Source organism: Trichosurus vulpecula, chromosome 9 (assembly GCF_011100635.1).
Source record: "Trichosurus vulpecula isolate mTriVul1 chromosome 9, mTriVul1.pri, whole genome shotgun sequence".
In the NCBI taxonomy this organism is placed as follows: domain Eukaryota; kingdom Metazoa; phylum Chordata; class Mammalia; order Diprotodontia; family Phalangeridae; genus Trichosurus; species Trichosurus vulpecula.
The window spans coordinates 82,717,276-82,743,436 of NC_050581.1; the positions used below are offsets into that span (position 1 = coordinate 82,717,276).

General features: G+C 38.1%; 1 protein-coding gene across 1 annotated transcript in view; it reads right to left on the reverse strand.

Moving 5' to 3' along the window:
• The window catches only part of PUM3 (pumilio RNA binding family member 3), a 38,124-nt gene extending 12,411 nt beyond the window's left edge, over nucleotides 1-25,713 (reverse strand). The window contains exons 1-12 of the mRNA XM_036739205.1: nucleotides 25,512-25,713; nucleotides 22,355-22,446; nucleotides 20,864-21,376; nucleotides 18,279-18,414; nucleotides 17,489-17,564; nucleotides 15,293-15,386; nucleotides 14,360-14,426; nucleotides 13,318-13,492; nucleotides 12,142-12,245; nucleotides 8,502-8,580; nucleotides 4,563-4,661; nucleotides 2,370-2,423 (exon numbers count right to left, since the gene is read on the reverse strand). Of these exons, the coding sequence (XP_036595100.1) occupies nucleotides 2,370-2,423; nucleotides 4,563-4,661; nucleotides 8,502-8,580; nucleotides 12,142-12,245; nucleotides 13,318-13,492; nucleotides 14,360-14,426; nucleotides 15,293-15,386; nucleotides 17,489-17,564; nucleotides 18,279-18,414; nucleotides 20,864-21,376; nucleotides 22,355-22,436 (1,479 nt within the window). The 5' untranslated portion in view covers nucleotides 22,437-22,446; nucleotides 25,512-25,713. The remainder of the gene's footprint in view (nucleotides 1-2,369; nucleotides 2,424-4,562; nucleotides 4,662-8,501; nucleotides 8,581-12,141; nucleotides 12,246-13,317; nucleotides 13,493-14,359; nucleotides 14,427-15,292; nucleotides 15,387-17,488; nucleotides 17,565-18,278; nucleotides 18,415-20,863; nucleotides 21,377-22,354; nucleotides 22,447-25,511) is intronic.
• Nucleotides 25,714-26,161: the final 448 nt, after the last annotated feature.

The window sequence follows — 26,161 nt, forward strand, 5'->3', positions numbered from 1 at the left end:
GAAATGTCCTTCCTCACAGTGAGTTCCCCTTCTAATCTCAATCCTAGTCTCGCCTTCTTGTAGGTGATGTTATCCCAAGAGTCTCACAGGCTGGGTCTCCTAACTTTACATTTGGCACAAGAAGAACATTCAGTTCAGGAGTCACAATCTCCTTTGAAAACATTTCCTGTCCATATATAAGGCTTGGGTTGGCAGCAATTTGGATTTAAGATCTTTTCCACCCATTAATAGGCTATGTGACCTGCAAATTTCACAGGAAGCCTAAGTCACATGTGGTAGGAGGAGCTTCCTGACAAGAAAAGGAAGTTATATCACAGGAAATGCTGAGAGAGAGCCAGCTGTTATAGCTGCTAATGACTGTTGTTAATGACTGTTAGAGCTGAGGTAAAGAAAGCCAACCTCTGATGGCTGAACAGACTGTGACAGCTGTACTGAGTTTGTTTTGGGGAAGCCGGGCAGGGAGTCTTGGAGGTGTTGGGATGGCGAGGCCCCAGGTTGTGTTATTATGTATCGAATACTTTACTGCTGTGATAGATTGGGTAAATGGCTTATGGGACCTGGTTCCCTGGTGTCTGAATAAACGGTTTACTGCTTCTACCTTCTACGTGGAGAGCCTCGTGTACTTTGTGATACAGAACCACAGAGGCATTTTGACAGTTATCACCTACATTGTTATTACTGCCTTACTGATACACTGGGCTGCAGGGGAGCCGTGGGAGTGGCTGTTAGTAATGACAGTCTCTCCTTACATGCCCTCCCTGATCGCCAATGCTTGGATTTACAAACAATCATAAACCATTTACTCTTAGAGAACGTTGTAATAAAGTTGGTTGTCTGACTTGCTAGCCCACAACAAATGAGCAAGTAGAAAGGGGGCAAACTGATACAAAAGTCCTCTAAAGAGCTGACCTAAGTTCAGAACAGTTTTGGCCCATATATTGTACAAGCGAATAGCTATGTTCCTTGATGACACCTGAAGGCAACAATACTGTGCTTTTCAACATAAAATTATAGCTCGTGCTCATGATGATGATCCTGGGTCAGTGAAGTAAGGATACTGTACCCTTTATTTAGGAAGGCTGAGAAGTGTGACAGATACATCTTGGAAACATTTCTATCCAAAATGGCAAAAACAGAAAATGTTTTGGTGCTTAATACAAAAAACTTACATGAAATGCCTTTTCTGACAATAAATTAAGTATGAAATTGCAAACTGTTTTGAAAAGTCAAATAAACTCTAAAAGAATTCATCCTGCAATAGGATTACCACTAACTTCCAAGAAAAATGGCATAGACTTAAGACTCTGACCAAAGTGAAGGTGTTTTCTAATATATAAGGTAGTACTGAAAAACCTCATCATCATTATATGGTGGTGGTTGTGGGTAACATAATTTTATATAAATACATATAGACAGGTATGTAGATGACTTAATCCTACAACATAGAGTTCTTCATTTATTTCTTAAAATAGGAACAAAATTGTCATCTTAGGAAACTCAACAATGCATCTTACACAATCTAATATCACAAGTTTTAGATAAGGTTCTTTTTCAAAACTCCCTCCTGTCACTTGTCATTTACGCACTAAGGAATGTTAACTAAAGAATTATTAGGGGGGAAGGGCATGGGGGTGGGGATGACAGAAGGAAGGGCAGAATGGAGGAGGGGGTAGTCAAAAGCAAACACTTCTGAAAAGGGAACAGGCTCGAAGGAGAAAATTAAATGGGAGATGGGATAGGATGGAGGGAAATATAATTAGTCTTTCACAACACGACTATTATGGAAGTGTTTTGCATAACGATACATGTATATAACCTATACTGAATTGCTTGCCTTCTCAAGGAGAGTGGGTAGGGCGGGTCATAAGAAGGGAGAGAATTTGGAACTCAAAGTTCTAAAAACAAATGTTAAAAAGTGTTTTTATATGCAACTGGGAAATAAGATATACAGACAATGGGTATAGAAATCTATCTGGCCCTACAAGAAAGTAAGGGGGATGGGGTGGGGGAGCGGGGTGATAGAAGGGAGGGCAGACTGGGGAAAGGGGCAATCAGAATACATGCCATCTTGGGGTGTGGAGGAGGGCAGAGATGGGGAGAAAATTTGTAACTCAAAATCTTGTGGAAATGAATGTTGAAAATTAAAAAATGAATAATCTTAAAAAAAAGAATTATTAAATTGTCATTTCATTCATCTCAATGGTCAAGGAATTCTAATTTTAATAAACTACAACACATAAATTGCAGCTTTCCGAGCAGAAATGCAGTTTCATTATCATAAGTAGGATTTATTTTAAGCAATGCTGTAAAAATAATCTTTCTCTAATCTGCTGTAATCAGAAATGCATTTAAAGTTTTATTTTACTTACGTTGGCTACTTTTTCAACATAAGTCTTCATTGTTTTAATAATAACTTTTCTGTCCTATAAAAAGAAAAATCCTTCAGTGAATCTGATCTAATAAAACAGTATTTTTCCCAGTGTATATTATTATCTTCTCATTTGCTGATTTCTCACAGTATATTCAATATAAATACTTTTAACAAATGTAATGCCTCTACATTTGGCTCATGAAGTCAGACACATTTAGATTCAGAATAAAGCTAAAACTCACAATAAGATGAGGTGGGGCTTCTAGTTAACATCCTATGAGACAATCTTTATTTTAGGTTTTTCTAAAATTTGGAAACGTGGAAAAAAAAATGGACAGGGATTCCGAAACATTCAAGCCACTATAAAACCATTTTTGGAGCTAGCCAAAATATGTTTCAGAGAGTCTAAGAACTAGAAATAACTCTGAATTGAGTGGAATGGTCTAAATTTAGATAAAAGGAGACAAATACAAGGCTTCTTTCCATTCCACAGCCTACTGGCCAAATTCTTGGTTTTCTAAAAAGTCTATGGCTTATTAGTTCTAAATGATAAAGAATGGCTATCAATATCTAGCCTGACATAGCATTATTTCAACTATTATTCTACTCCTATGCACCCCAACCCTTTACTTCAGGTTATTTTTAGTTCAGAGACTATGAGACTAGGAATTGGAGTGTTATTGCTACTGTAGAAGAGCTTTAGGCAAATAGATCAAGCCTAACGGCCAGAGTCACATGTCAAAAGGTTGCAAAATTCTCTGGAATAATACAGATAAAATCCAATGCTGAAGTAAAATATTGGGTCCCAAATTTATAGATAAATAGAATTAAATAATGCAGAAGACTTAGTTAAGGTTATTAGGTCTCTACATTCTAAAAGCTTTCAGTCACCGAAAAAAAATAATGTAGCATGATGTAAATGCTAATATGCATTATAAGACGTCAAGCAGAAAATATTTTTAAAAATACGAATGGACAAAACTATCTGTTTTCATAAAGCTATGCTGTATTTTGTACCTTTATCTCATTCCGGGAGTCCTTGAAGCTATACAAAACTAACTGTTACGATCTAACAGCACAAATTGTACCTTTGACTTCTTCCCCCCTTTCTGTTGGATAAACATGCTGTTCTTGACTCACAACTTTAATGCTAAGTGTGGAAAGTGATTTTCTCTGATTTTCTTGAAGTACTTTCATAAAAGTATGTATGAACCAAACTTCTTTTATTAAACTAGGACACTTAGTTGATGGGGAGGGACATCTTCACTAGGCAACTGTCCTTCAAACAGTTTTTTAGCATCATCAACAAAAATTTTGTTTCTAATAGATTTGATCAATAAAAATAATACCAAGAGACTCAGTTTATTTGCTTCAACATTTACAACATTAGATTTTAGATCATACTTTTTAATTTGTGAACTGGAAGACAAAACTATTCTAAACCTATAGCATATAGACTATTTTTGGTATTTTACATGACTACCACAATTCTGACAATTTAATTGCCACCTTAAATCATAGTCACTTTGAATATTTTATCTCTACTACACTTTAATAACAGTATTTTATTCATATCCCCCACAATGCTTAAGATATCAGATGCTCACTATATCTATTTAAAGGACCAAATCTGTACTACTAATAAAAGAGTGAATAAAATGCAATTTTCTCCTAAGTGCGGTGCTCCTCGAATCAAAACAAGATGATGTCTATCTGTTATAGTTGTCTAATTTCTTACCCCTTTTCCCAAATTAAAATGTCTAATCACCAAGTATTTTGCTTTTCATTATGTCTTCCCAGTAAATAAGCTCTTTCCTGATTTATCAAAATGGTTAAGAACTTATACTCTGTGCCTCGTGAAACTGATCAGAATGGAATAGCATGGCAAACACTAATTCCTTTATCTAGTACAGTTATGTCAAACACAGAAGTGATTTTGTTGAATAACAACAACCTCCATAAAACATTTAAATTAAAATATCATATCAAACTGTGAACCTCTACACTCAGAGAAATGCTGATCCATATGAACACAAAAGAGAGCATTTTCAAAAGAGAAATGCTATCAACGTGCATTAGGACAAAGTTCAAAGGAGATTTTAAATCTAAATGAGAGACAAAGAAACTTGGTGACAACTTAACGGATATGTTACATTCTTGCCCCCTTGGTTGTTGAGTTTGTACAGCATACCTTTGGTGTGCCATGCCACAGACAGTACATGGCTACTCTAGCTCCGTCATGTGTATGTGCAAGGTATATTACAGCTTCTCTGATTGCTTCAATCATTTCCTAGGGAACAAAAAAAAAGAAAATTATTTTTATTTCTGCACAAAGCCTTTTCTGATTTCCCCAACTGATTAGTTTTAGTTCTGAATCACCACATGACTACTGGACATTTCAAACTGAATGTCCCAGAGACATCTCAAACTCACCATGTCCAAAACTGGACTCTTTCCCTGAAACTCTCCCATCCCCTTCAACATTTCTTATGGCACAAGTATTCTATTACCTTCATATATTGTAATTTGTTTAGCCATTCCTCAATTGATAGGCAACCCCTTAGCTTCCAATTCTTTCCTTCTACAAAAAGACCTGATATAATAATTTTTTTCCACGTGGGCTCTTTTTCTCTTTCATTGATCTCTTTGGGGTATAGGCCTCATAGTGGTATCAGTGGGTCAAAATATATTTGCAATTTATTAACTTTTTGGGCATGGTTCCAAAATACTTACAGCAATGCACTATGGTGTCTACTTCCCTGAAGCCCTTTCAACATTTATTTTCCTTTTCTTTTGGGGTGTGTGTGTGTGAACTTTGCTAATCTGATGGCTATGAGATGGAACCTTGGAGTTGCTTTAATTCACATTTCTCTAATTGTTAATGATTCAGAGCATCTTATTATGGGGCAAACTGAATTCTTTTGAAAAAAATCCTAAGTAAGCATATGCTGGCAGATGTTGTCTATAAACTATTCATGTTTTTAACAATATGTGCTTCTTCTTTTAAAAAAAGACAATGAACATCTCTAAGGTACTACCTTATACCTATCAGATTGGTTAATATGACAGAAAAGGAAAATGACAAATGTTGGAAGGGATGTGGAAAAACTGGGATACTAATACACTCTCGGTGGTGGTGTGAATTGATCCAACCATTTTGGAGAGCAATTTGGAACTATGCCCAAAGGGCTATACAACCATGCATGCCCTTTGACCCAGCAATACTACTAGTAGGTCTATATCCCAAAGAGATTAAAGAAAAAAGAGGACCTATATGTAGAAAACTATTTATAGTAGCTCTTTATGTGGTGGCAAAGGATTGGAAATTGAAGGGATGTCCATCAATTGGGAATGGCTGAACAAGTTGTGGTAGATGACTATGATAGAATACTATTGTGCTATAAGAAATGACGAGCAGGATGGTTTCAGAAAAACCTGGGAAGACATCCAGATCACTGTATATAGTAAAAGCAGTATTGTACAATAATCAATTATGAATGACTTTATTTTCAGTGATACAATGATACAAGACAATTCTGAGGGACTTACGATGAAAAATGCTATCCACCTCTAGAAAAAGAACTGATGAAGTGTGAATGCAGATGAAAGCATATTTTTTAACTTTTATCTTTTTTGTTTTTTTTGTCTGTTTTTTTTTGTAACATGGTAAATAAGAAATTATCTTTTGCATGACATGTATAATCTATGTCAAAGTGTTTGGAATTTGGAACTTAAAAATCATAAAAAAATGCTAATTGGTTTTACATATAATTGAGAAATACTAAAATAAAAATACTCTTTAAAAAATAAAATGAAAAAAAATTAGGCATCTAAGTAGAAGCATGTTCCTTTAAATGTTTATTTGCATTCCTATGCTATTTGAATTTGTAATTAAAGTATATGGCCATTTGCCGTTAAAAAAAAAAAGACAACTGCTTTCCAGAACATGCTACTTTTATCTTAGTTGAACACATTATTAGCAAAATAACTTTTTTGGTAACAATTTCCTTATCAGTGAAGCGAGATAGTTGGATAACATAATCTAAGATTCTCTTCTACCTGTTAAGACTCCATAACTTTTGATTTCACAAGACATAGTAAGAAATTTTAAGTGGGAACTGAAAATTAAACATTAAGAAAACTATTTAATAATGCTGAGGAATGATAAAAATCCAGTTTCACTATACAGGAAACAGTTTTGTATTAGGAACAATTACCTGAAAGTTTATCAAATTTACTAATGTAATTTAATGACAGCTGGAGCACTTAAAGAGGTCCAAACCTGCTTAGAGCAATGGTAGCATTGTCGCGATAAATATACAGGCTCCAAAGGGTGACTAATTTGAAAGGGGAAAACATTCATTTATAGGTATAGATGATGTGAAAAGAGTTGGTTAAAAATCAGTCACATTACTAATCATCATGTAAATAGGGAACCAATAATCAAAGAGATTATTGTATAATGAGGAAAAGTTAAGTAAAGCTCAGAGGATTAAATACTAAATTTTCATCTAGCTGTACACGCCTACATACCTATTTATACACTTTTCTACACTCTCATGACATAACAGGTCTCCTGGATTTATCCAGCTAACATTTATTTATGATTTCAGGCTGCTATTCATAACCTCTCCTGTTTGAACCTGACATTCCTCAATTCAGTTTCTCTCCAGCCCTGTTCCTTGAAGAATTTTACTACTAAAGCACTGGAGGGAATCACACAAGAGGTAAAATAACAAAGGAGAAGTTGGAAAGGCCTGGAACCAGGCCTTTCTTCTTATAAATCTCCATCTCCTAAAATCTGCATCCTACTTCTTTATCCTGTTCAGAACCATCTGATCTGGCCTCATCTTTGTGTCTAGGTACTTCTACTTCTCTATCTCCAGCTCTGAGACAGGTCTTCTCCCTAGGATTCTTGGCTTTAAGAAGATTAGTTACTCTTCTTACCCTAGACCCCTAGCTCTTGGCCCAGAGGAGCCTTGTCTTCCATGCCCCTTGCTCCCATGATAAAGACAATTTGTTCTTTCTCTGGCCTTCAAAAGACTTCTCACCCAGGTTTCTAATTAACCTTTCTGTACTCACCTGTCACCCTGCTAGATTTTAGTGGCACCAGTCATTCAAGATGTCAAATGTCTTTATCATCTTTGTCTTTACTGCTATTCATGTGAAGTAAATTTGTTAGCCACTTGTAAAAGGTAGCTGTACCCTAACATATGAATTGACTTCACTCCCCTATGGCCTTAGATTGGTATCTAAGTTTCCCAGAGACTCCAGGAACTCAGGAACTGCATGGCCCAGGCAGTCACGATCTCCTCTGAACTCAGTTTTAGCATGAGGTACCTATTCTCCTTTTGAACCAAATCTATGCCCTGTGGTGGTCCTAACAAATGTATTTCTTCTCCTGGTTCAGTTTACTGTTCAAGTGACTATGTGAAACACACTTTTGAACAAACTTCCTTTCTACCCCCATCAGCACCACAGTCAATAACCAGTTCCTATACCTATCTTCCCACAATGTAATGAGGATTGATAATTAAATGTTTCCAGAAAAAAGAACAAATTCTAATAAAGCAATGTGGAAAACTGTTATGGAAGTACTAAATAATGCCTGCTGTGGAACTTACCCTTTTCTGCAAATTCATCATTTGTTATTAGCTCAATATTTGAGGCCTCATCTTTTTTCAATTGTATAATATATCCCTATTAGTGTTCTCTCTACTCCATTGACTCCAAAGTAATTTTTCTAGAACTAAAAACCTATGTGAATGCTGAAATTCCCTCAATTTTTTATCTAGAGAGCAAGTTAGTCAGATGAATTATAAAAGCAATAAAGCCTATTTATATTTATGTTCTAGGATGCCTTTTAATCTATTGGGAATATTATTCTAGCTTACTATGTGCTATGCATAAACTACTCACCTGGGTGAGAATGAGAACATTCTTCTAGGGTATTAATTCTTTCAACAGAGTGAACAACATTCAATTTCTTCCCTCCCCACCTCCCTAACCCTGCCCAATTACTTTATTCCAAATAAGAACAAATGGAATAAAAAAAAGACATCAATCTTATTAACATTCAACTCTACATGGTTAAGTCTAAAAATAACAATGAAATTATGGAAAAACTTACTGATCTGAGTTTTGGCGGTGTATAGGTGAAAAAGTCCAAGAATACTTTATGTACCAGTGAATGTTTAATTACGGTTTCTCTGTAAATAAAAACAAGAAAAGTTGGGGCCAATCACCTTGAGAATTTATTGTGCACTAAAACGAACAATGTCAAGCACCATTTAAAATAAACTGGCAAACTGTTTTGCTAATTGCAACGAGAGGGAGGTCTACTGTAGCCTGTTTGGAATACTGAAATAACTACTTCTTTTTTAGTCTTTAAAACTCAATCATGAATAACTAGGACCAAGGAATTAAAGTTTTAGTGTTTAATTAGATAGAATATATGAACTAGTTGCTACCTTATTGGACCTGCTTTCAAAGTCAAATATAATGCTGTATTTTATTGCAAGTATACTTAACTGATTAAATGGCATTTGGTATCCATACACATATTGTGCTATATAAAACAGGATAACAGATACTGCCTTTCTTATCCAGAAGCTTGCAATATTATAAATCAAAATGCTGCATCTATGAAAAGCTATAGACTGGCACTTTACACTGCCACCTTATTACAGAAAGTTTTCTTTTAATACTGACAGCAAAACAGAAAAGGGGAGGAGTTCCCTTCTCTTGGTTCCTGACCTTGTTTTTTAAGAGCTATGTTGCTTAGACTTTAGGAATGCAGAGTTGGTAGCTAAGGCAGGTCCTAATTAAACCAGTTTACTCTTCTAGGCTCCAGGATACAGAAAAGTGAGATTTACTATTTTTCCTTGAGTTCCTGCTATCATCTTCCAGGAATCAAGGTTGGGAATTAGCTGTCAAACTGTTAAATGATTTGCTTAAGGTCACAGTGGTGACCTTGGCACCTGCTAATACAGGTACACAAGAGCCAGGATTTGAACTAAGGTCATTTGACACTAAATTCAGCATGCTTTCCACTATATCAAGAGTATTTGGGGTAGAGCCAAGATGGTGGCTGGAAAGCAGGGACTTGCCTAGGACTCTCCAAACACCTATAAAAATGGCTCTGAACAAATTCTAGAACTGCAGAACCCACAGAATAGCAGAGGGAAGCAGGGCTCCAGCCCAGGACAGCCTGGATGGTCACTGGGTAGGGTCTATCGCATGAAGCTGGGAGTGGAGCAGAGCAGAGCCCAGCGTGGGCGGCGGCAGGACCAACCAGACTGGCGGAACAGGCATAACACCCTGAATCAGTGAGCTGTGGCAGTTACCAGACTTCTCAACCCACAAACACCCAAGACAACAGAGAAGGTTAGTGGGAAAAACTGCCGGGGACAGAGTGAAGGGAGTTCGAAGTTTGGCCACCACCCTGGGGGCAGCAGAGGTGGTGCAGCTACAGAACAATAGCTGCAGTTGCTTCCAGCCCCAGGCCCACCTGGTGGGAGGAATTAAGTGGCAGATCAGAGTAGGGGTGCAGAGCCTGCTTAAGATCTGAGTCAGGTCCAGGTTGGCAGTTCTTGGGGAGGAGGAGCGTGGGTATGGCAGAGCTTGCTGTGTAGAAACAGCTCTGAAAACAACACCTCAGCCCCTCAAGCTTGGGACAAAGTACTCTACTCTACAAGCAGTCATACCCCCACAAAAAACTCAAGGGTCAAGTAGATGGCTGGGAACACGGCCAGGCATTGAAAATGGGCTGAGATTCAGACTCAGACTTTGGAACTTTCTTTGGTGACAAAGAAGGCCAAAACATACAGCCAGAAGAAGTCAACAAAGTCAAAGAGCCTATTATCAAAAGCCTCCAAGAAAAACATGAACTGGTCTCAGGCCATTGAAGAGCTCAAAAATGATTTGGAAAAGCAAGTTAGAGAAGTAGAGGAAAAACTGGGAAGAGAAATGAGAGTGATGTGAGAAAACCATGAAAAACAAGTCAATTACTTGCTAAAGGAGACTCCAAAAAACAATGAAGAAAATAACACCTTAAAAAACAGACTCACTCAAATGGCAAAAGAGCTTCAAAAAGTCAATGAAGAGAAGAGTGCCTTGAAAGGCAGAATTAGTCAAATGGAAAAGGAGATCCAAAAGACCACTGAAGAAAATACCACCTTAAAAATTAGATTGGAGCAAGTGGAAGCTAGTGACTTTATGACAAATCAAGATATTATAAAACAAAACCAAAGGAATGAAAAAATGGAAGACAATGTGAAATATCTCATTGGAAAAACCACTGACCTGGAAAATAGATCCAGGAGAGATAATTTAAAAATTATTGGACTACCTGAAAGCAATGATCAAAAAAAGAGCCTAGATATCATCTTTCAAGAAATTATCAAGGAGAACTGCTCCGATATTCTAGAGCCAGAGGGTAAAATAGAAATTGAAAGAATCCACTAACTGCCTCCTGACAAAGATCCCCAAAAGAAAACTCCTAGGAATATTGCCGCCAAATTCCAGAGCTCCCAGATCAAGGAGAAAATACTGCAAGCAGCCAGAAACAAACAATTTGAGTGTGTGTCTGTGTGTGTGGGTGTATATATATATGTATATATATGTATGTATGTATATATGTATATGTGTGTGTATATATATATGTATATACATGCATATATTTATAGACAGAGGGCACAGGGTAAATTGAATACGAAGGGATGACATCTGAAAAAAAAATTAAATTAAGGGATGAGAGAGGAATATATCGAGAGAAGTAGAAAGGGAGAGATAGAATGGGGTAAATTATCTCACATAAAAGCAGCAAGAAAAAGCAGTTCTGTAGAAAGGGAAGAGGGGGCAGGTGAGGAGGAATGAGGGAATCTTGCTCTCATCACATTTGACCTGAGGGGGGGAATAACATACACACTCAATTGGGTACCTTACCCCACAGGAAAGGAGGAGGAAGGGGATGGGGGGATGATAGAAAGGAGGGCAGATGGGGGAGGAGGTAATCAAAAGCAAACACTTTTGAAAAGGGAGAAAACTGGATAAAGGGGGATAGGACAGGAAGGAGCAAAGTCTTTCATAACATGAGTATTGTGGAAGGGGTTTGCATAATGATACACATGTGACCTATGCTGAACTGCTTTCCTTCTTAGGGAGGGTGGGTGGGGAGGGAAGAGGAGAGAGAATTTGCAACTCAAAGTTTTAAAAGCAAATGTTAAAAAAAAAAAAAGTTTTTGCATGCAACTAGGAAGTAAGATACACAAGCAATGGGGGCATAAAAATCTATCTTGCCCTACAAGAAAGTAAGGGAAAAGGGGAGGGGGGAGGGGAGTGGGGTGACAGAAGGGAGCGCTAACTGGGAAATGCAGCAGTCAGAATATATGTCATCTTTGAGTGAGTGGGGGGAGGGTAGAAATGGGGAGAAAATTTGTAATTCAAACTCTTGTGAAAATCAATGCTGAAAACTAAAAATATTAAATAAATAATGATTTAAAGTTTGACACATAGTAGGCACTTAATACTTACTGATTTGTCAATTAAGATCATTGCTTACCCTAGAGAATACTTTCAGTAAAGTGGTAGGGTTAGAAGCCAGATAATAGGACACTGAAAAACCAATGGATAATGGGGGAAGGAGAAGCATGAAGTGTAGAGCAAATCTTTTTTTAATACAATATTTAGGGTCACTCCCTCCCCTCTATGAAAAGGATAGATATTACCCAGGTATTAGTTCTTGAAGAAAACAAAAATATTTTCCTTACTTTTGAGCCATTGGTGTAAGAATCTGTTTCATTTCATCCATAATAGCCTCTTGCTTATCAGGCTGTACCTCTAACACTTTTTCCAGAGTTGGGTGAATTGCAGACTGAAAAGAAACCAGTAACGAGTATAAAAAAGGTTCCAGAAGTCCACAGTAATGAAAAATATTTGCATTACATAGTAAAATTTTGTGTACATTCGTACTTGTTCCAAGTTATTTATCTTTCTTCCTCTCTGTATCAGTGTACAAAATGTGCCAAGCAAGTCAAGCTGATCACAAAATTATCACCAAATGCAACAGAGTATATAAAAGCAGCTGCTAAGGTCACAAAAGCTTGCTATGATTCATTTTGTGTGTCAGATACCATAGCCATGAGTAAAAAATAAAAAGGCTATTGGGAAGGAATTAAAATACTACTTTTAACCCTAAAACTCAATTCCAAATAGGCTGGGGACTAAAGCTACATTGCCTCTAATAAAATTACTCTTAATAAGTATTCCTTGGAGTTGTCACTGGCTCTTTCCCTTTCCCTACCCAATTCTCTTGACTTTCTCAGGTCCAAATACCTACAATGACTCCATAACCTGAGTCAGGGGTGTGGAACCTGTGGCCTCAAGGCCACATGTGGCCCTCTAGGTCCTCAGGTGCGGCCCTTTGAAGCCAAACTTCACAGAACAAATCCCCTTAATAAAAGGATTTGTTCTGTGAAGTTTGGATTAAGTCAAAGGACCACACTTGAGGACCTAGAGGGCCACATGTGGCCTAAAGGCCACACGTTCTCCACCCCGGGCCTAAATTTTCTTATCCTTGCTAATTACTAGGTTAGTAATTAGTTCCCTTAGTTCCATAATGCTATTATCTTTAACTGCTCCTCCTGATATGCATTTGAAACTTTATTGTCACAAAGGAATATCCTGGTACAGACTTTTTCATGATTTAGCAAGGATAAACCACTGTAATTTTTAGAGTTTTAATCACTGATCAATGGTACAAATAAGAATTGAAGTATTACATGCTAGTTTAATTGTTTAATTTAAAAAGAATTCCCTGGAGGAAAGACAAAACAACTTTTAGAAAAGGATTTACAACAGAGTCTATTAAATGACTAAACAAGAAAGGAAAGCATTCTTAGAAGAGGCAAGGAGGAAAAAGTCTAAAAACATGTAAGAATCCATACCTTGTAAAGCTGGAATGTATTTCCATAGAGCTCTTCTACCAGCATATTCCGCTGTTCCAAAATTGCTTTGTCATTGTAAGCATACTCCACTACTACTGACGCTTCTGCGTGGCGCAACATCTTCCGCACTTGGCCTTTAAAACTTTTTATTATTTCTGCAATTTGTGATTTATTTCTGTACCACAGAAGGAAAAAAAGAAGTGGAAAAAGGCAGCATGAATTCAAGATACAAGTTTACAAACTCAGTTTTGCCTAACTCTTCAGTTTGTATAGGAGAACTGAAAGAAAAAGGGAAATGGGAAATGACAACAGAGATGAACTATCTCTTCTAAATCAATAGGATTAAAGATGGTAAACTTTTATAAAATGAAATCATTTGAATTAACTCTGGTATAGAATGTAACTTTTTTTTGGTGGGGGGTGGAGGGGAGGGGGGGGAAGATGCTATCAATTACACACTACTCTTTCTTCTTGCCTCTACTTACTGGCTTCTTTCAAAATGGTTCAATGCCCACCTTCTGTGGGAGAGTCTTTTCTCAGGCTTTCCCAGCCATTGTAATCCTTCCCTCTTACTCCCCTTTGCCCTCAACTGCCAGAGCCCTCCCTAATCTTACCTTCCACCTACTCTTGTATGTACATAATTGTTTGCATGCTCTTGCATCCATTAGGATTAGGAGCTGATGGAAGGTAGGGACTGTTTTTGTTTTTGTATTCCCACCCTAGTGCTTAGCAAAGTTCCTGGTACATAGTAAGCACTTAATTAACCTCATTCAATTCAGTTGGTCCAATTTTCTCCTGAAAATTCCGTAAACAACTTTTAAGTATTTTTAGAGTTATGAAGGAAAACATGAAGAATGGGTTAAACAGTAGCAACAGAATTAGAAATTAATCATTCCATTTTCCCCCCTTAACCAGACCTTCAGGACATACGACACACCTTCCAGAACTGTAGAAGCATCACATTTTATGTTAACTTTAGCGTATTTTCATCTTTTAGAAAACCAAACCAAATCAAACCAAAAAAACCCTCTAAATTACTTACCCATACATGAGAAATTTCTTAACAACATTTCTGGAATATTTGGCCTTACTTAATTCAACCCAATTTTCTGAAAAACAAAGTAAATTCTTTGGTATTTTCATTTGAATCCTTGTTAAACAAAGCAAATGCCACATATATTTTAGGTCACAATCCTGGGGACTCATGTATAAATTATTACCCACTGTCAAGATATTAGGAGATACCCTGCTTTTGAGAGCTAAAGCCCAGCACACATGCTGGGTCCAGAGTTTGGCATAAGAACAATCCTCTGCGCCGACCCTCTGGATGATCTCAGCCACAGCAAAATTCCAGAAGTGTTTCTGGTCATGAAGCTCTGCTATGGATTATACTCCTCACATTGTTGCTGTTACCCTTGTCGGGGCTACAGCTTGAGTAGCCACACGTATGAGTACTGAGATCTCCCCACTCGCCTCAGGCTCCCTCTAGGGGTGGGGCTCTGGCATGTGTCCTTGCTTGCAAGCCATTTGCCTCACTTTGAAATTAAACTTCTGTTTGATTCCTAACTCTCCGGTCTCTAGCCTGCTTTGTTCAGCTCCAGCCACCCGCAGGTTTAGAAGCCGAATGCCATCTAGCTGGTACCACTTTACCTCTTCTGTACAAAGAAAGTTGGAAATATGGTATGAAGACAGAGGGCACAGTACTTTTGGTATTCTCTTGGTGAAGAAACTCCCTCTCCTACCAACTCAGAGATGTGACTGGACTGTAGGTACAAGATATACTTTTAGTGAGACACTGAAACGTTAAGAGACTTGTCCAAGGACACAAAGCCACATGTCAGGGTGACCTTTTGTCTACTGTGCATCAGTGCTGCTTTTCATACCACCATTAACCAACCTTTAATATTGCATTATTACAAGAGAAAGAAATTTAGTTAGAAATCTTCAATTTGAACACATAAGATTAAAAAAATACCTTTTAATTCTTCAAATGCCTCTTTCCTTTGTTCCTCATTACCATATTGAATGTAACACTGGATAATACGGGTTGAATCATGTGCAAATGCAATCTGCGGGAAAAGATGTGATTTAATCAGCCATAACAGGAGCAATAATCTGAAAGTTATACAGACTTAGTGGCCAGTGGAACAGGAGGAAAGTGACTTAGGCCGCCTACTCCTGGCCCTTGATGAACAATATCTCCTCAAGACCAGGAGCATTGTCGGTCATGTACCAACCACTACTACTTTTATATCAACAATTTCTTCTATGGCTGTTTCTCTATTCCTGAATACATAGGAACAAATCAACCCCAACCCTCAACTTCCATTCTCTCATCCCTACCCAACTTTCCATTATACTTTTTTGAATTCCCACTTCATAATGAACAAACTTCTTTTAACTCTGGACTTCTTCCTCTCAAACTCCCATCTAATTGAGGTCTCGTTTCCTTCGATGGCAGTGCATCTCTAACCACGCTCTCCAGCACTGGTCACAACATCTATTATATACCCCATGACACACTGATTCTGGAGGGGGAGTCAGGATACTTCCATATTCCTTCCCCTGGGATCTTCTTATTCCTGAGTTTCAGTTGCATCCAGACTGCTTTTCTGAGTTCTCGGTAATTGCAGAGGGGAGGAATATTTGATTCTTTTAAAAGTATTGTTTTCATTTTTAATTAATGAAGTGGTTTTTGCTTTATGGTCCAGAAGTGCATATTGCATTTTAAACCTTAAACCTGCTAGACTGGCCTACATACAATAACACTTTTCAGGTCATCATTCTTACTGATATTTCCGTTCCCTTCCTTTCTAATCTTGACCTTAGAGTTAGACAATTCAGCTCCATACAGTGCTCTATTTTTTAAAACCATGACCCTCTGTTGAAGGTTGGAATTGATTCTCTAAGATTTATCTAGTCTTCCAACACAAATAAGTAATATAGTATAATTTGTAAAGCACTTGGCAAATCTTTTACGTCAACTGCTGAATATTCCTAGCTCCAGATGTCTGGTGGCATCCACCGTAGATAGTAAAGTAGAAACAAGATTCCTTTCTATCTCAATTGATTCTTTCTTGAAATGCTCCTGCTTCACAGTGTATGATGTCCTGACAAAGGCTGCTCCTATGAAGCCTCCACAGCTGCTGGACTACAACATAGTCTACCGGCACGAATGCTTTATCCAAGTGTTTTTTTAAGCACAGAAATGCAATATTTTAAGTCATTTTATATAACATAAACAAGTCACAATATCAATTACTCATAATACTAAGCCCTATTACTACAAGTCTTTATAGAGAGTCACAAATTTAGAGCTGGAAGGAACTTAGAGGTTATACAATCCAACCCTTTCATTTCAGAAATAAGGAAACTATGGCCTAGAGAGGGAAACTGACTTGTCCAAAGGTTCCATGAGGAAGCAAAGCTGAGATTTGAATTCTGTTCCTCCGACTCCAAATCCAGTATGCTCTATGTATGACAGTAAAGGTAGTGAAGAGAAGAAGAATGAAAGAAGCAATTATAAAACTATCCTGTATGAGATTTTTTTAAAATGCCAATAACCCTCAGTGTTAAACGAAGCTACACAGACTTCTAAGATATTTTAAAAAAATGTTACTCCATTAAAAACCACCTGAACTCTTAATCTATTTAAAAGAAGTTACTCAAATGAGAAACAGTTTGGTGTAGTGGATAAAAGCCAGTCTTTGTGGAAATAAGAAAATCTGGGTCAAGTGGCACCTATGAAACACACTGGCTGTGACCCTGTGGGTGTAATTTAACCACTCAGTATGCTAGAAAACTTACTAAGTTGCAGAATAGCTATAGATCTGCATTAATACAGTGAGTTTGGACTTTCTTGGATTTGAAACGCCAATGAAATCAGAGGACTGGATTAAAAAAAAGTCAAATGACAGCCCAAATTTAATAGTCTATCTAGTAAAGCAGCGAGGGGAGCAAATGAAGGGACCACTTGGGGTTTTCGAAACCCACCAGTAAACTTCCCTTACTATGAAATATGACTAATGAATTATACCTGAAATGTTTAGTTAAGTGGTATTTAAAGAATCAAAAATTTTATCTGCCACACTGGTTAATATTAATTGATATAATATCTCATGGAGATATTGAGTTGTTTTAAAAATTACTTTAGTGACTCTAATTTACTTACACTTTTAATCTTTCCCTGGATCAACTTCTGTAATTCATTCATCAACTTTGTTCTTTTTTCTTTGTCACATTTTTTTCTGTAAATGAAAAGATAAGAAATCACAACCTAAATAAGGAAGTATTTTTCTGAAATACAAACTGGAAATCACAGTAGGATGTGCCTGCCCACTTCAGCACACTGATTCCACGAAGTCAGTAAATCCCTAAATAAAGACATATAAAACTGCCACTCCAAAGACAGTTATTTTTTCAGAGGCATCAGATAAAATTTTAAATGATACAAGCCAGAAATAATGTCAGAAGTAGCTAAGAAAAATAAACCCAGCCTATAATATGAAACACTCAAATTCAAACTCACAAGTAATGTTATTTTTCTGAGATGTCTCAGGAAGAACGACAAATCACTGTAACACTTAAACATTTTAATGAAACATTTCTGATAACAGTTCAATCATTCCTAAATTTCTGCACTGACTTGCTAATTGGGATTGTGACCGCTCTTCAAATAACAGACGTCTACGTTCTTGATTTTTTATTTCATTTTTTTTTGAGGGAGGAAGGCAAGGCAACTGGGGTTAAGTGACTTGCCCAAGGTCATACAGCTAGTAAGAGTGTCAAGGGTCATAGGCTGGATTTGAACTCAGGTCTTCCTGACTCCAGGGCTGGTGCTCTACTTACTGCACCACCTAGCTGCCCCCATTTTTAAAGTCATTTCAATATTCACAAAGTATGCTGAGCAGATCTCTACCATTACAAAAGGCTGATATAACAATGGTTTGAACCTACATTACCTTCTTAGGCTTTCCCAGATTTGCTTTGCCTTGAAAACGGTGTCATAGTTGGTTTTATCATTGAGCTGCCTGCTTTGCTTCAGTTCTTTCTTTTTCTTTTTCAAGTCATCCCACTTGGGTTTCTTAGGTGCTGTCTCTGATAATTATAAAGCAAATATAATCTATTAGATCTAATGTACCGATTGCCTCCACCCTTCCCCATTAATAAAACAACTGAAATAATAACTACAAATTGCTTTTTTTTTTCAATTTTATTCATCTCAAAAATGGTGTCACCATTCACTCACTCTCCTATGTATAAATAGTATAATCTTAGAACTGACAACGGAAATTGGCAATCATTACAGTGACAAAGAGGCAAGACATCACTTCCGCAATACCTTCTTTCTCCTCCTTTTCTTCCTTCCTCACTGCACTACACTAGCATTCTCTCTGCCTGAGCTATTACAACCTATACTATCTCTTTCCTCCAATCTACCTTATACCACCACTAGGATAAATCATTTTTTTTTTTATTCACAGATCTGCTGATGTGGCATTTCTGCTTAAAATGATCACACCCTCCTGTGTACAGAACAAGATGCAAGCTCCTTTGGAGAACTCATAAAGACCCTGGCACCAGCCTACTTGGCTCCCACCTTCCCTCTTCAAAACACACCCTCCTCCAGGTCTTCAGGTCTTTGCTTACATTGTGCTGCATATCCAGAGTGTTTTCCCTGCCACTGTCTCTCGGGAAATGCTTATCCTCTCCTTAAAGTCCAATCCAAATACCTTCTCCTTGAGGAATCCTCCTTTGTTTCTCCTATTTGTGGAGTTCCTCTACTTTATTTATCATGGCCCAGTTACCTGAGGACAACTAGGCTGGAAGATTCCTAAAGGGAAGGCCTAGTGCCTTACCAGAACTTTTTATCTGTAGACATCTAGCATAGCATTCTGCACACAGTAGGCAATTAATGTGTGTTGAGTTTAAAAACCTTTGTAACTTCAAATTTCCTTTATTTGCATGTATGCCAGCATACATTTAATTTTAATGCTTTACTATAAATCCCTTTGTGACCAGGCCATTCAGTTTAGCCTACCTGTCTATGCAGAACTAACCTCTACGACATCTTGAAAGAAAGATTTGTTTGAACTCTTCAATCAATAGGGACCTCTCATTACTTTATGAGAAAGTCTATTTCATTTTTAGACAAATATAAGCTTAAGAAAGTTGATTCCCATTTACTGAGTTGAAATCTCTTCCTATACCTTTAATTAATGGTGCTTATCTGGCCTCTGGAGACACCTGGATATTCTACTGTGGCACAGAAATGACAAGGGTTTAGAGCCAAAAGATCTAGGTTCAAAACCGGGTTCTGCTACTTATTAGCTGGTGACCCTGTACAAGTCACAACTTCTCTCTGTGAAGCCTCAGTTTCCTCATCTGCAAAATTAAGATAACACATGCACTACCTATGTCAGGGGCTGTTATAAGGTTAAATCATATGTCCATAAAGTGTTTCATACTCTGTATACAGATTAATTAGAACAAGAGGCCACACAGTGTGGTGTAACTGGCATGCGATGACTGGAGTTCAATCCTGGCTCTACCACTTACCACCTGTGAGATCCTGGACAATACCCCTACTCTTTGAGCGGGGCCTCAGATTTGTTAATATGTAAAATGAAGAAGTTTGATTAAATAATCTTTAAGGTCTTTTTATACCTGAAATCTATGATCCCACGGGATAATCCTATGTACTTTGAAAAGTGATAAAGATGTTAGAACTAGACAGAAAGTGAAGATGATCTGGGTTCAAATCCTACCTGACACAATCAGTGTGACCAGGGGCAAGTCACCCAACCTCTCCAGTCTTAAAATAAGACCTACAGAACCTATCCCACAGGGTTGCTGTGAGGCTTAAATGAAATAAAGTAGATAAAAGAAATCAGACCCTTTAAAAGTACTAAATGTCAGTTATTTTTACCTAATTCAATTGAATATTTATTAAGTGAAAAGCATGAAAGCACTGGGAAAATAAAGACAAAAAAAAACCCCATCTTAGCTCTCAAGGGATACACATTCTACTGGCTATTGTTATAGTGGGAAACTAGAAGGTGCAGAGGGCAATTACAAATTTTACAAGGGCCCCATTTATTCCCCTCTCACCCCCAAAATCACTTCCATTACTAGCTACACTCAGTCTATTTTGCCTTTCTTTGTATTCCCAGGGCTTAGAACAATATCTGGCACAGTTTGCAATTAATAAATGCTTGCTGATTAAGCACACTTAGTAGCTATACTAGAGTTGAACAATAATAGCTGATAACACAAAGGCTAGTATTCACAGAAGGCTTTAAAGCTTGCAAAGTACTTTACAAATGAACACTACCTCAATTATCCTCAACACAAACCCTGGGAGGTAGGTGATATTATCATTTCCATTTTTAGAGGAGGAACCAAAGCTGACAGATTAAGTGCCTTGCCCAGCTAGTTAAGTGTCTGAGGCTGTATTTGAACTCAGGTCTTCCTGTCTCCAGGTCCAACACTCTCCAGTGCACCATCTAGCACCCTGACAGGGCAAATTTTTCCCCATTGTATTTACCTTCACCTCTGCCTTCAGGTTGGAACTTTCTTTTGGTCTGCAACATATTTCCTTCTTGTTTATTCTTAAACTGTTTCAGGTTAGTTTTCTTGGGTAACAAGTCCCCCTCCTGTTTATTCTTGAACTGTTTTGCACCATTTTTCTTGGGCAACACGTTTCCCTCCTGTTTATTCTTGAACCGTTTTGCACCATTTTTCTTGGGTAACACGTCCCCCTCTTGTTTGCTCTTCAACTGTTTTGTGCCTGTTTTCTTTGGCAGTGTGCTCTCCTCCTGCTTATTCTTTAACTGCTTCATGCCAGTCTTCTTGGGCAACACATCTCCTTCCTGTTTATTCTTCAACTGTTTTGCACCAGTTTTCTTCGGCAACACATCTACTTGCTGCTTATTCTTGAATTGTTTCAGGCCCGTTTTCCCAGGCTTTGTGTTACTTCTCTCAAACTTTTTGGAGCTGAATTTAGGTCCTCCTCCTCCTTCATCACCTTTACTCAGAAACGTCTTTGGAGATTTAGAATCTATATTTATCAATACACAATAGTTAGAATGGAAGCAGAGTTCTTAGAACTATGCCCTTTCCCCACATGACTACAAAGAATATTTCTTTGTGAGAAGCAAATACTTTCTCATTTAGAAGTCAATAATGAAGATGAGAAATACCGTATTATGCGTCTTGTCTAGACTTTAATTCTCTCCTGTTACAGAGAAGAATTTACAATTCAATATTCACTCATAGTTGATAGAACAAAAGTGATATGGAAGATTAAATAACACATTATAATATCTCCAAGATCACTGCCAACTCCAATTCTGTGAGGCTGTTAGGTAACATTAACTTGGCATAGATTTTGAGGTAGCTTATGTTTCTAACTGTCTATAATATACACATTTAAGTCTGCCTATCATGAAAATTAAATACACTAACAAAGAAAATGAAAATTATAGATTTGATCTCAGAATCCTGCAAGAAATATGGCTTATGTAGAAAACCTAGTGAGTCAATTGCAGTTGAGATTTTTCTTTCTTTTTTTTTTAACATTGAATTTAAGGAATTATGAGCAATTAATAATAGAGATATTTGGGAATGAGCCAAAAGCCAAAAATATTCTGTTTACTGATAATGTATGTTAACAAATTTAGACAAAATGAAAAAGTTTTGGTAAATTACTTTCAGTAAAAATGTAACAATAACATCTTCCCCCCAAGAAAATATAGAATTTGTGATTCCAGTTAGAGGTCTCTCTTCAAGAGATGACAGTCGGTACCATATATACTACAATACTGATTTATTTTTAGTAATTTACAAATCCTTAAGTTTGAATGTGAATGCACCTGGCTACATCAAATGACATTCCAGTATTACAGATACATTTACATCCTGATTTTTACCAAATGATGCAGAGTCTCGTATTTACTACTTATGTTATACTCTTTTCCTCCAAAGTATCCTAATAACTAAAGGAACATTATGGAGTACATTTTCACAATTGTCTTACCACTGTCCTTTTTAAACCTTTTTTTTCCTTGTGGTATCTTTCCACCCTTTCCTGTGAAATTTTTTTTACCTTTGACTTCCATAGTAGCAATTCTGTAAAATAAACCAAAGGACCAATTTAATCAGATAATAATCATCAAATTAGGCATTCAAGGGGGAAAACACCTACCTATGTGAACCTGACACATTAAACAGTTCTCTTCAAAGGATTTAAAAAGTGCAATTAACAAAACACACAATATTATATACTATGATGAGATGAACATTCTGGTAACTACAACAACCACGGAAACAACATTTCAGTCAAAGGCTGAAATTAAAATAATTACTTATGTTTTTTGAGAACTGAGTGGCAAAGGTGTCACCATTTGTTTTGTCTCCATCCTAAAATCCTAGCGATATTAAGACTACCTTTATAATTTACACATACCCAATTATATGAAAAGGAGACCTACTAAAAAGGACATCCCCAAAGGACAGGGCTTATCTCAAATATCTAGCTCCTGTTACACTTAGGCACGAGTGGGTTGTGAGATCTAACAGTGGATGGATTATCTGCATCAATAAGACAATATATATATAAAGTATCTAAAAAGTACACGTAACCAACAAAATAATTTTTAGTAACTTTCAAAATGAAATTATTTTGGTTAACAACTTTCAACAAGTTAATTGTGGAGTAAGACACTAAACTATGCACTATAAAATAAATAAAAGTCTGAAACTTACAGCCTAGAAGAGATGTGGCTTGTAGAAAATCATTATAAATACAAGTTTTAATGTGAACTGATAAGTGAGACACAAGGTACTTACTATGTGTCAGATCAAAGGTAAGGATTTCATGATGCAGATATGTATACACACAAAAAACTATCACAGATAGTTGCCTATCCTGTGACACTGTACAAAGCACTGTGTGCTAGGTGTTTAAAAGATCAAATTCCTTTCCCCAGCCTACATATCAGAGAAGATAAGATACATATACAGCTCAGTATAATAGAAGGCAAATGTCATGGAAGCAAAGGAGAGTGATAGGTCCTGTTCTTTAACAGGATCTAAAGATTTTATCTTGGAGAATCAGAAAAAGCTCCATTGAAGAGATGGCACCTAGCATGAGAAAGAGAGAAGGATCCTCAAAGGTAGAGATGAAGAGTGCTTTCTAGGAAAAAATGGGTGATCTTTTATCAATGTAAGGTAGGAAGCAGCAGGTCAAGTTTGGAGGTATGCAACTTTGGCTGGAATACAGAGTAAATAAAGCAGAGTAATATGAAATGAAGCTGAACAAGTAGCAAGAAGGTATTATGAAGGCTAAGGAGCTGAATTTTATCCTATAGGCAATGGGCAATCACTAAATTTTCGAACAAGAGAATGCCATGAAAATTACTTATCAGAAAGATTTTCGGTAGGTATGTTAAGGACTGGAGTGGGAAAGACCTGGGACAGGGAGACCCATTAGGAGACTGTTACAATAGTCCGGTTCAAAAATTATATGGGCATAAACTATTCTAGTGTTAGTTTAAGTGAAAAGGAGGAGCTAGATCACAGATTTAAAGCTTAGATGGAGATCACTGTCTAACTCCTTCATTTGATAGATGAAGAAACCACTGTCACAGAGAAATGAAGTGACTTGCTTAAGGTTATTCTGGTAGCAAATACCAGAGCTAGGATTTGAACACAGGTCCTTTGACTCAAAAATCCAGGATTCTCTGTACTGTATCATACGGAAGATAGGAATAAGGGGACTTAGCAAATAGCTGCCTATTGAGATGAAGTTGGGGGAAGGGAATAGTGAAGAGATGATCCTGAGTTTTCTAGTCTGGATGACTAGGAAGATGGAGATGCTATTAAAAGAATTTGAGAATTTGGAAGGAAGAAGAGTATATAGACATGTTGAGTTTGAGGAATAAGTGGGATGGGCAGGCTGAGATATCTAACAGGCAGAGAGCTATGGGGCTGTAGAGATTATGACTGGTTAGACAGATTTTGGAGTCAGTTGGGTAGATGTGATAGTTAAATGTGTGGGAGCAGATAAATTCAGCAAGAGAGAACATAGATGAATAGGAAGGCCAAGGAAAGGGCCTTTGGAAACAGAGGGAAGGCAATCTTACAGATTATTACAGAGGTCCAGAGGGAGAGTGTTTCAGAAGAAGGTAGCAAGTGGTATCCAAAGATGGAACACAAGAACTAAGACAAAACCAAAAAATTTAGCAATTGAAAAACTGCTTTGAGAAATCGGTTTCAAGAGTCGTGGGTCAGAAACCAGCTTACTAGAAGTTGAGGAATGAATGGATGGTAAGGAAGTGTGAAATGTCAAGTTTAAACTTTCTGGTGGAATGATGAGCTGTTATAAGAAGAGATGTTATGGTAACTGGGAGGCTTTTTTTCTCCTCCTCAAAGGACAGTCTCCTTTTCACGTAATTGGACATATGTAAGTTATGAAGGTGGTCTTAATATTATTGTGAAAATAGTTTTGGTCTTAGGGGACCTTCAGGGGTCCTCAGACCATACCTTATAGAATGCTGTTATGGTATGGGTAGCAAGGATCTAAGATCAGAGATTCGGAGGCTTAGGAAGGGAAATTTCAAGTCACCCAGTGCATCCCCCTCATTGTAAAGATGATAAAAGGCGGAGGGAGTAACTTTCTCGCGATCACCCAAGATTTAAGTGGCGGGCCTCCGTCTCCAGCGCCCGTCACCCCTTCCCAGGACACCTGCTCCTCTGCCCAGAGTTCTCGTGGAAATTCCTCCCTCCCCCAGTCAAGGGCCGGCTGGATTTGAGAAAGTAAGCCGGAGAAGTGACAACAGCGATAGTTACTTAAGAGATGCGAGGCTTCACGAAACGCTGTTTCTTCTCTTCCCGGTCCGGGCGGGAAGCGAAAACAAAAAACAAAAAACAAACAAACAAAAACAACGGTCCTTCGGTTGGACAGTCGGCGGCGGCTGCTGGCGCCCTGGGGAGTCCGCAGCTTCTCCGGGGGGCTGCGGGACCAGCCGCGGATCAGACCCCAGGACCAGCGACTAACCGCCCTCCCCTGGAGCACCAGGAAGGTCCCCCCGCCCCTAGCGGAGCCCACCGAGACAAAGTCTCACAACCGCCGGGCTCGCGCGCACGAAGCTTCCGGCCAGAACCCGCGAGGGCCGCTTGAACCCCGCACTCACCGCGCACGTGCCGCCACCACCACCGACCGCCCGCCAAAGCAGTTTCCGCTTCTACTGTCTCCGGCCCGCCCTCCACCTCTGCTCCGTCTCTGGCCACTGGAAGCTGTTTTCTGACTTCCGTTTTCCGGTTGAAAGGGAAAGGCTGGGTGTGCGGACGGAGGGAAAGAGGGAGGGTTCCTCTCGGGCCTCTTCTGCGTAAACTTCACTCGGAGGCGTTGAAGAAGAAGTTTGGCCTTAAAGGAATCCGTAGTTTCAAAGGGGCGGGGCGGCGACAGCTTGCGGTGACGTTTTTTTCCTGCGCTTTTTACCATAACCTCTTACCCTAATTTTGGGCGTTAGCGTTTTCATCCTCGTTCTTTCAGGGCTTTGTATTTTGGTTCTGTAGTCGTATCTACAGCGCTGAGCACAGTGCTTTGCACAACGTGCTTAATAAAGGCTCGGTCTCCGTCGTTCTATTTACTTAGGAAATGGACCTAACGCGTCGCCTGTCACGGTACCCCTAGTTAGTACCTCCTGGTGAGCCGCTGGACTTGGGGGAGTGAGAGGGAAGGGGCTAGTTTGTGACCTCAGGTCCTCGTACCTTGGTGGAAGGACCTTTAGAGAATATTCTCATCATTTTTACAAAGAATGGAACCGCCGTGAGCTCAGAG